Source organism: Trachymyrmex cornetzi, unplaced genomic scaffold, assembly GCF_001594075.2.
Source record: "Trachymyrmex cornetzi isolate Tcor2-1 unplaced genomic scaffold, Tcor1.1 scaffold45, whole genome shotgun sequence".
NCBI classification, from domain to species: domain Eukaryota; kingdom Metazoa; phylum Arthropoda; class Insecta; order Hymenoptera; family Formicidae; genus Trachymyrmex; species Trachymyrmex cornetzi.
This window is the reverse complement of record NW_017299289.1, coordinates 498,732-509,039: the sequence shown is the minus strand read 5'-3', so window position 1 is coordinate 509,039 and position 10,308 is coordinate 498,732. Positions and strand designations below refer to the sequence as shown.

Sequence of the window (10,308 nt, the reverse complement as noted above, 5' to 3'; positions counted from 1 at the left end):
TCTCTCTCTCTCTCTCTCTCTCTCTCTCTCTCTCTCTCTCTCTCTCTCTCTCTCGTTCTCTTTCTGGATATTAGAGTAGTAGCTCTCTGAGTAAATAATGTCTGATACAAGGAGCATTGGTGGTACACTGTATTGCATACTCTAGTGGTCAGCATACGGTGGAGTTTGGTGTGTTGTGCATGAGTAAGGAGTTGAGTCAGAGCCTGGAGAATCTCGGCGGGGCGCAGACCCTGCCGGGTCGGTTCTCCGTTCCATCCATTTCCGGCATCTACACCCGACACAAGCGTACCAGGTGAGCCTGAGATTAACAATCGCGAACAAAACGACCACGCTTCCTTCGATGTCACCCGGGATTTAAACGGTCGTTGGTAATTCGCACTTCGTATCTTTTATAACTATTGAATCTTTGTCTCTTCTTACTCTCTTAACGTAGCACAGTTTGATATACCCCTTTCTTTCCACTGAACTTTCAGCTTCGTGCTCGAATTCTTTCGCCCTAACAAGTTTTTTTCGCGCGTACTTGCGTATACCATCCTTGCCTAGCCTCACGACCGTTCCCGATCGCTTCTTTTTTCGGAAATTAAATTGCGACCGAATATTTTAGAGCACACAGTTATTAATTTACAAACTTCAATAATATACCTGTGATCGAAAAATAGTGAAACGCAACAGTCTCGTTTTCACAGCTCCTCGCCCGATAGTCTATCCGCGGAACGCGGCGACAACAAATCACCGGGCACAAATGCAAGTCCAGCGGCTTTATATAAGCTGACTGTGCCTTTACTAAGATGCGAAGCCGTCGATGTCAGGGATGCCGCGGTGCAGGCGATTGGGAAAGTAAACGCCGATGCTCTAAAGTAAGTACATTACTATCAAGAAGAAGAATGACAAAAGAGACATTAAATTGCAAAGAGATTATTTCCTTGATATAGAGACTTGATGGAGGAACTGGTACCTTACATCCGGGAAGCGGTTGATCGGAAACAGGAGAATATGAGACGGCGAAGAAGACGCGATGCTTTGAGATTGCAGCTAGTAAGAGTACTGGAATTAATCGCAGAGTATGGAACATTCGGTATCTGGTTAGTTAATTCATTTGATGAACTTTATTTTCTCACTCAACAAATTGGATTTATAAAAATCGTCTTTCTTCAGTCCAGCGGTATTAGATCGCGAGACACAATCTTTACATCCGACATTTGTCGAGTACATAGACGGTGCGCGCATTTATCTAGAAAACGAGACCGACAAGGAAGCGCCCGCTGTACGAGACATCAAGTTACACTTTTGCAACTTTATCAGAAAAATGATCAAGAGTTTTTCATGTAAGCGATTTTATTTAAATAATTTTGTTAATCGCGAAATATGTGTGATGCCTTAAGAGATTTATTAATCTTTTTTTCTAGTGGAGACATGCTATACTTTATTAAAGAGGGATTTAAGAAGAAATTTATTCATGCTTTTCGCTAGTTGGGCTGGTGTTTATGGCAGGCCGCTTACGAGCACGTCATCTCTACAAGAGGAGGAAAAGTCTTGCACGGAATTGCAACTCTCAGCCTTGCAAGCTATGAGTGGATTGCTTTGTTGTGGATCATGCTTTAATCCGCAGTCGCTTTCAGAAGAGGGTGCGATTTTGTATCAATGGCTAGATTTGTTACTGGCCAGTAAAGACGAAAAGGTAAGTTTTATAAATTGTCTCGTATAAAATTTCATCTGTAATGCGCGCGTATTAGCATTCAAAATTACATACAAAATTGTAGTTAATAGTCCATTATACGTTAAAGTATTTTATTTTGTACATTCTTTCTGTATCATATTTCTTATTTTAGATTTATACACTTGCACGCGAAACCGTCGTGTTACTGCTCGAAGGAAATCCCGATATTGGTACGCTTTTGGACTGGGTGGTTGATCGATGTTATACTGGTGCACCGCAAGTGGCCGACGGCTGTTTTCTCGCATTGGCGACGATTTTCAGCGCCAGGTACGCACGAAAATTAAAAGATATAAAATAAATATTTTATGTAAAAACATTTATTAGGAGAAAATACAGTATGTACACACAACGAGCAAAAGATATCAGACACACTTCTCGACAGGGCCACAAATATAATCGCGATAGAATAACAAAACTAATAAGCACTACAGCAATCGTCACTCCTTTTATGCTTTTCTTTTCTATTGCTTTTCTTCAGGGAGTATCCTTGCGACCATTACACGAGCGTCATCAATGTAACGTTAATGAATACGGGATGTCCTCGCGCACCAGTCCACGATGCAGCGCTTCAACTTCTTCAACTGTTGGATCAACGCTTCTTCGGAAACGTAGGTCCGCTTCCAGCTACGGAACTCGAAGCTGGTAAGTTTATAATTCACGTCTTTATCTCTGCACTATAATATGTATTGATGCATTACATATTATTTTTTTATTGTCTCCTTCTGACACATATTTACTTGATTATTTGAAACTGATGATATCATAATCCTTTCACTGGGAACTTTTGCGTTTCCTGAAAGTTTTTCTGTTGCGCATTGGTAAAGTGCAGCCGCTTTGTTGAGCTATATCTAGGCATAAATTCTGAAATTGTAAAGGAAGATTTTATCAAATCAAATTTATCGTTTATTTATTAATTTAATTCAAGACATAAAGATAAATTTTTTAATCAATGCAATATTATTTGCACACATTTTGTCATTATGTTACCTTATTATAATTGGGTAATTAAGTGCCTACCACACTGTTTTCCATGAATTTCCATCTGCACAAGAGTTCCATCTCTTCTAGTACTTGAACGCTTCGTACATATGTGAACTATCTCTCTGCGAAAATTTTGTCCGCTTGCGCAATAAAGAATGAAGTTTATTCCGAAGCTCGTGTCGAATAATAATTGACTCATTTGTTGCGCCCAAATTAGCCACATCACCGATTTATTATTATCAGGATCTTTATCATTCTGAATTTACATATACATATAATAATTATTAATTGTAATGTATAATAATTTCTGTAACAGTCAAAATTTATCTATATATAAACAGTAATACCACAAATCAATAATACCACGAATTAACAATGGGAAATAATATAAACTGCAGTATATAGTTTTTTAATCATGCAAACATCTAATTTTGCAAAAGTACAGTTTAAGTGTATTAAATAAAATTCGATTACACATCGAACATTATCAAATAATTTATGAATTTTAGGAAAAATTATTAAAAATTTAATTAACGATTATTATATCCATAATTTACTCTTTAGAGCAAAAGCTCTATATTTGACTTTAGCATTAATAACTTTAACATTAAATATTGATACATACACCAATGACAGCAATCACCCTGAAGACAAACGCAGGCATATTAAGGCAGAAGAACGCACTCGAAACGAGCAGAAGCATTTTCGTGACTTTAGTCTGCGGCATTCTGTCCCGTGGAGCTCTCTCATTGGAAACGTCGGATTCTATGGTTAATGTTCTTCGGATATGATCGAGTTTGTAGATGTTGCGTGCTATCAGTGTATTGAAGATTACTATTATGGTCAAGGGCACGGCGAATGTCACGACATTATCTATCATATTATAGGGGATTGCCCAAGATTCCCATTCCTTGTCTAAATAACCACAGTCAGTCGAGTTTTCAGAGATTTTAGAGAACACGACCACTGGGCTGGTTAACAAAACTGCTAATACTGTAAATCCTATCACTATCATCTTCGCTCGGGCTACCGTGCACCAGAATTGACGACGAAGCGGCCACTTGACTGCTACATATCGTTCAACGGTAAAGGCTACCACGAACCAAACGCTAAGAAAGCTACAGAGAGATGCAAGATAGATAAAAAACTGACAGAAGCCCTGCCGATTGAATAGATCCACATGCACCATTTTTAGCCAGGACACGAAAACTGTCATTAGGAAACCGCTGTCGCTTATTGCTAGCGCTCCCAAATAAATGCTGGACGAGGAATAACGTAGCTTTGTACCAAAGAACACGAAAACGGACATACAGTTGCCCAGCAGACCCAGGAACACGAGAATCGGCGCATAATAGCGTTGGATGTTTTGGAAAAAACCGTTGATTTCATAATAGAATTCGTTTGCTATTGTGCTATTGCTTCCAGTGATCATCTTCTTGTTGTGTTAATCTTAAACCATCGCCAAATCATCAATGAAAAAAAAAGTGGAAAGCGATGCAACCACGCTCAGCGTACACAACTTGCGTCATGCACGGTGACCTGAAAGAGTATTAGTGTGTTCTATATAAAAGACGAGAATAAGAGAGAGAAAGAGAGAAAGAGAGGATATTACATACGTCACGCGTTTCCTTTAGATCATCGACATGAGGATTGAATTTAGAAGCAAAATCATCACTTGAAATTCGGTCGCTTGAAATTTGGAGAGCCGAATAACTGAGAAGATATTTAACATTGAAAATCAGATTTTTTAGTTAATTATGTTGTGACATTTGGCAGAGATCGCAAAATTTTTATTCCTTTAATTAATATTAAGCATTTCTAAAATTTAATTTTAAACAGATTTTAGTAGAATTATACATCTTACAGTAGATGTCAATATTATAGAACAAAAGTAATGAATGATATTTTCATATCCTTCTAAGTTATTTTATTGTCGCTTGATTTAGTACAATCATTGTGCATTCTTATCGTTGTACCCTGAAATACGGTCTATATATTTACTAAACAACAAAAGTTACGGAAAAAGTTAGCACTTATCACGCGCAGGAAATCCTTCGCGCAATAGATACGTTAACTAATCATTATTGCGCAAGTATTCAGATTATGTCAAACAAGTACGTCATACTTATATAATGTTATATTAAAATTTTATTGTCTTATTGAGACCAGGTACAGATTATTCGGTAACGTTTCTTCGACATAATTCTTTCTCATAGACATACTTTATTATATAACATTGAAAACTATCTTACAATGTGATGATAACCGCACAGGAAAAATTCTTATCTTTTTTACGCTATTGTGAAAAAAATCCGATACAGTTTGTAATCTCGGTGAATGTTTCTTTTGTAAAATAATGTAATAATACCTAACAGTCGTTTTCTAAATGTAAATAATTATGTATACTCGTATATATATATAGGATCGTGGAAGAATTTTGTTGATATAATATTTTGATCTTTAGTAATGACGAAGTTTTATATTTACACTTCAGAATGTATACGTTCAAAACTATTGGCGAATCGAAGAGTTTTATGTTTCTCTTTTGCTTGTTTATATATAATTTCTGATCAAGTTCTATGGTGCTTTTAATAATTCGTAATTGAACCGTTGAAGTTGATCAAAAGCGATATAAATTGATAAAAATAAAATATATGTTACTTTTAGTATAGTCAAACCTTGGCCTTAAATATAAAGCAACTTCAATTAAATTTTCTTGGAAAGGCGGTAATAAAAGCCAAACGAGGTAATATAATATAATTAAAATTGTTATAAAAGTAAATATATATAGGTATATTCTATTTACGAGTATTCTGACTTACGTATTTTCGGACTTACATCCAGTATGCATTAAGAATTAAAAAAAGATGAAGAATAAATAAATCAAAATTAAAGTTAATCTACATTGGTAAAAATAATAAATAAATCAAAATTAAAGTTAATCTACATTGGTAAAAACGAGCATTAATTTAATAACTTGTTTACATAACTTTATAATTATTTATGTCCAGAATAGTTAGTAGTACAAATATTATCACTAGAAAAGAAAGAAAACTAATAGAATTATTATTATATGATTACTATATATATATTCCATTATATATATTCAACTTACAATTGCAATCTCGGATCTGGTTGTAAGTAGACGGATACCTATATTTTTTATTTTTCAATAAAACTGTTTCTAATTTATTTTTTGTTAGATATAGAACGTTTACGTTAATTTATGGGGATGTTTTATGCTTATGGCCAAGACCATAATTCATAATATTTTATTTTAATAATTTATAACATTTTTCGATAAAATTTCTAGAATAGAAAAAAATCCCTTCACAAAGTGTTAATATACCGTCTTTCTCTCATCTCCAAATAATTATAGAAAAAATAATTAAGTAAAAATATGAAAGACGTTACAATATTAAATGATGTAAAAATTTTTAAGAGAGGGAAGAGATAAATATTTTTCTGTTTTATATTTTATATTTTTTTTTATAAATATAAACGGTTTTTAATTTTTTCTTATCTCAATTAAAATTGTAAAAAACTCGCTAAACATTCTTGAATATTAATTAATACATACCTGTTTACTGGGTTTCAAACATGTTTAACTTATGAAACGTGCAAACGCAACGTAATATTTATTGGGCCATCTGGATTCTGTAGACGATTTTGTGACTTTGGGAGAGCTCCTTTTAACCGCGGTCTTACAACACTTGAATGATTCAATTCATATACATGTCACACACCAATGTTCTAAACGGTTTGTAAGTATATGATGCGTCTTTTCGACACTTAATTGGCACGACATGTGCAGTGCCGACGTGAGACACGATGCATAATCCTTTCGTCGGCCGCTCTTTGAAATTGCTTAATGAGTTTCTCGTTTAAGATAGTCGCGTGACACTTAATTTTAATAGCGTAATTTGTTGACAAACGTAGATTAATTAGATCTTATAGTAGATCGAGCACATCAATATCAATCACGTTAATAGCAGCAACATGTTTCGCTTTTTCTATTTCAAACTGGAAGCAACAAATTATGAGTACGTAATTGTGAGAATAACTTAAATTTAATAATAGACGCACTTGATTTCCGACATACTATAATGCTTTTGGAGAATATATTCGAGTGCCGTCTCAACTATTTCTGCTGGATGCCCGACGCATCCATTCCTGATAAAGCTCATGCATCTAGTATTCCGGCTTCTGCGCATCAAAGTGATGTACAAATTCCCGCCTCTTCGTGGCATACGCGCCAATTTACTGTGTCGCAAGGGAAAGATTATCGCGATATTTTCGCGATTCATACATTTATATATATATTTTTTTGTGCTTTTACATATTATATTACGAGAACAACGTTTATATACAATATTTATATACAGAAGAAACTTTTTTTATATTATGTAATATATAATATAATATTATATTCCTTTAAAAATTTTTCATACATTATTATTTTTTATTTACAAAAATAGCACGGGAATTTGTTTTTATTACGACGCTTATTAATGTGTGTGTGTGTGAACTGTAATCGATAATCATAAGCTGATTATAATTATCATATAATATGTTATTATCATAAATTTATTATCGCTGCTTTTATAAATTAAATTTCAATGAGATTTGAAAGATTGAATTCATTCTGCACTCTAAACATACTTGAATTCTTTCAAAGAATATGAAATGTACTTCAGAGAATATGAACGGTTCTTTTCTTGTAAAAGAAGAAGTAATTATTACTTGCATGTCGTGTATCCTTTGATATATCATGTATTAAATTCTATTTGGAACGCATCTGTCCAATAAAGAAATACCTTTTTTTCATAACTGCAAAGAGATTTTTACTTACAATAAAATAAGGTTCCTTATATTAATACAATTAACAAATTTCAAATGGGCCTTTAGAAATCGGCGCTGTAATAATTGCGCGTTTATTTCGATTGATCTAAAACAATCCTCTAAAAAAAAAATAATATATTTGTCGAACGTTTTGGTTAATTTCTAGCCTTCATCAGCGAATGTATTGCGTAAAATCCATAAAAATCGTCATCCTGCGGTTACACACCGACATCAAATTTCCCATAACCAGTTAATAAGTTGAATAGTCAACGATAATTAACCTTAAATATAATAAATGAATATTAGAGTCGAAAAATATTAAAAAACTTACAGGAATTGCTGTGGAAATTCACCTCAGGAGTACGTCAAATACAAATTAGTCCTAACACCATAGTTGTAACGCAAATTCTTTTTCTCGTGAATTAAAATTTAAAACGGAACGACGATAATTAAATAAATATAATATATATTGTATAAGTCGATGATGTTCATGCTGCGGTGTCAATTGTCTAATATTTATTTATTATATTTAAGGTCAATTATCGTTGACCATCCAGCTTATTAACTGGTTATAGGAAATTTGATGAAAGAGCGTAACCACAGGATGAAGATTTTTATGGATTTTACGCAATATATTCGCTGATGAAGGCTAGAAGTTAGCCGAAACGTTCGACAAATATATTATTTTTAGAGGATTGTTTTAGATTAATCGAAATAAACGCGTAATTATTACAGCGCCGATTTCTAAAGGTCCATTTGTAATTGGTTAATTGCAAAGAGATTGTAGCATGATAAGATTTGGTCCTTCTGTAAAAAAAATATATTTAATTTGATGAAGGAAAAGGTATATACATTTAAGAATCAAATATATATACTGTGTAAATCTAATTTATGAAGTATGTATTTTTTTTGTAAAATGTATTTTCTATGTGATCAGGATTATCATTATAATACCAGGGAATCATGCAATATAAATAAATGCTAAATGTCATATCATATTTTATACTAATTAATTATTACTGAAAATATTATTAATCTTTAAAGCGTTCAACATATATACTAATAAATATTATCGGGCTATTAAATATTATTATTAGGTGTTAAACTTAATTCCTGCCGGTTTTTGTCTCCAAAATTCATTTGTTTCGAAGGGAAATACCTTAATCAAAGTATTATTAATAAAGTATTATTAATTAATAATAAAGTAGAAAATGGAGGAAATTACTTTGATTAAGGTATTCATTCATCTTCCCTTCGAAACAAATCAATTTTGGAGACGTAATTAATAATTAGGATAATTTGTTTAATTATTATCGTAATTAATAATTACGATAATAATTAAACAAAAGGGTTTCATAGATATTTATTATTTTATCTTGCACTACATATTTCCCTTACCGTTCATTAGCTTATAAAATACATTAGTTTATAAAATCATTTGTTATAGATTTTTTTAATAAATCCATTTTTTTTAATGGAAATTAATTAGAAATTTATCAATTATAAAGATATCTTTTTCTACATTTAATTTTTTAATGTTAAATATGATATTAGCAATTGATTATTAAGAACAAATGCCAGATGTAGATAAATAGAATTTTATTTTATTAAGTATATAACTTAATTTTAATTAAATGTGAGTCTTTACTTTATAATAAAATTTTGAAGCAATCTTGAGCAATAAGTGAGATAATTAACTTCTTCATTGATTGAGTAATATAGTTCGATAATTCTATTTGTGTATTGCTGCAGGACATAATGATCCTCTTGCAAGTGGCTCTGCCGCCACTGTAACTTCCGGACCGGGTCAACAAAGTAATCCCGCAGGTGAGATTTCTTCCGGTGGCACGGTTAGAGGTGGCACACTGGACGTCCTCCTGTCAACTACTTATTGCCGTAGCCAAATGTACCTTTCACGTCAACTGGCTCAACTACATCCGGAACTCACGATGCCGATGTTTAGTGGTAAATGGATTTTCTTATTAATTTATACATTTTTAAATCTGAATCGTCATGTTAAAGTTCGACATCAACGAGATTTTCAAGAGAATTATTGTTTTATTTTTAAACGTAAAGTTTTATGTTTCTATATTTCTGAAACAATGGCTCTAACGCAACATGTGGTTGATTAAGAATACTGTATTTCGTAATTCTATGATTATATAATATTGTGGCATTTATGATTACGATATTGATGTAAATGTTAATTCAAGGAAGAAAATAGTGTATGATAAAGTACAATTAACTTTTGTAGTCTACTGCACGTAGTAGTTATAGAGAACGTTGTTCAAAATTATTTACTTGCAATTAAACCTTCGTTTAAAATGTCGAAATATGATATACCCAGATAACATTTATGTTGCATAAGATATCTAAAAGACATGTTGTAGATGTTTTATGTTTAAAAGATGGCTAAAAGACGTCTTTTAGATATCTTATGCAACATGTATGTTATCTGGGTATATAATTACTTTCGTTTAATATGTACGATAATATATTTACTGTTTCGTACAGTTTAATACAAAAACTCATTTAAAATACAGATGCCAAAAATACAATATAAAATATATTAATTGTAAGTTGTTAAAAAAATTCCAAGCTGTTTTCTTCTCAAAGATTACGTTATTTCTGTGAAAAGTACACTGAGAGAAAAATGTTTGATATTTGTAACTATAATTACGTATCACTATAATTATGATTATTACTGCTATAATAATAGTAACAGTAACTATGCATATAGTTCTACCAACAAATGTATATAGTTGGCA

The 10,308-nt window shown here is 32.3% G+C and overlaps 2 protein-coding genes across 10 annotated transcripts in view; one reads left to right on the top strand and one right to left on the bottom strand.

The window, feature by feature from the left end:
• The window catches only part of fry (microtubule binding protein furry), a 36,995-nt gene that overhangs the window by 6,466 nt on the left and 20,221 nt on the right, over positions 1–10,308 (top strand). For 3 of the 4 annotated variants that reach the window (XM_018513084.1, XM_018513085.1, XM_018513086.1), the window contains exons 17-24: positions 146–292; positions 687–857; positions 933–1,082; positions 1,156–1,325; positions 1,407–1,678; positions 1,830–1,984; positions 2,196–2,359; positions 9,293–9,505. In XM_018513084.1, coding sequence (XP_018368586.1) covers positions 146–292; positions 687–857; positions 933–1,082; positions 1,156–1,325; positions 1,407–1,678; positions 1,830–1,984; positions 2,196–2,359; positions 9,293–9,505 — 1,442 coding nt within the window. The remainder of the gene's footprint in view (positions 1–145; positions 293–686; positions 858–932; positions 1,083–1,155; positions 1,326–1,406; positions 1,679–1,829; positions 1,985–2,195; positions 2,360–9,292; positions 9,506–10,308) is intronic. The other variant, XM_018513087.1, reaches the window with a different exon arrangement.
• LOC108764735 (thyrotropin-releasing hormone receptor) lies at positions 2,279–6,956 on the bottom strand. 6 transcript variants are annotated; one of them, XM_018513089.1, is made up of 5 exons: positions 6,279–6,956; positions 3,324–4,411; positions 2,735–2,954; positions 2,455–2,578; positions 2,279–2,356 (listed from the first exon to the last, which is right to left on the bottom strand). In XM_018513089.1, the coding sequence occupies exons 2-4, from the start codon at positions 4,128–4,130 to the stop codon at positions 2,478–2,480; spliced, it is 1,128 nt and encodes a 375-aa protein (XP_018368591.1). In that variant the 5' UTR covers positions 4,131–4,411; positions 6,279–6,956; the 3' UTR covers positions 2,279–2,356; positions 2,455–2,477. The 6 variants fall into 6 exon arrangements, with proteins under 6 accessions (XP_018368591.1, XP_018368590.1, XP_018368593.1 ...); XM_018513088.1 differs by lacking the exon at positions 2,279–2,356 and having other exon boundaries at positions 2,419–2,578; positions 3,324–4,237; positions 4,315–4,411; XM_018513091.1 differs by lacking the exon at positions 2,279–2,356 and having other exon boundaries at positions 2,419–2,578; positions 6,279–6,721; positions 6,785–6,956.

What these genes read in the sequence shown, in the direction of transcription:
- LOC108764735 (XM_018513089.1), bottom strand. Translation starts at nt 4,130, where the DNA reads ATGATCACTGGAAGCAATAGCACAATAGCAAACGAATTCTATTATGAA. An exon ending in GGGTGATTGCTGTCATTGGT is followed by an intron (nt 2,955 to 3,323) that starts GTATGTATCAAT and finishes ATGTAAATTCAG; the next exon opens with AATGATAAAGATCCTGATAA. An exon ending in AATTCATGGAAAACAGTGTG is followed by an intron (nt 2,579 to 2,734) that starts GTAGGCACTTAA and finishes TTACAATTTCAG; the next exon opens with AATTTATGCCTAGATATAGC.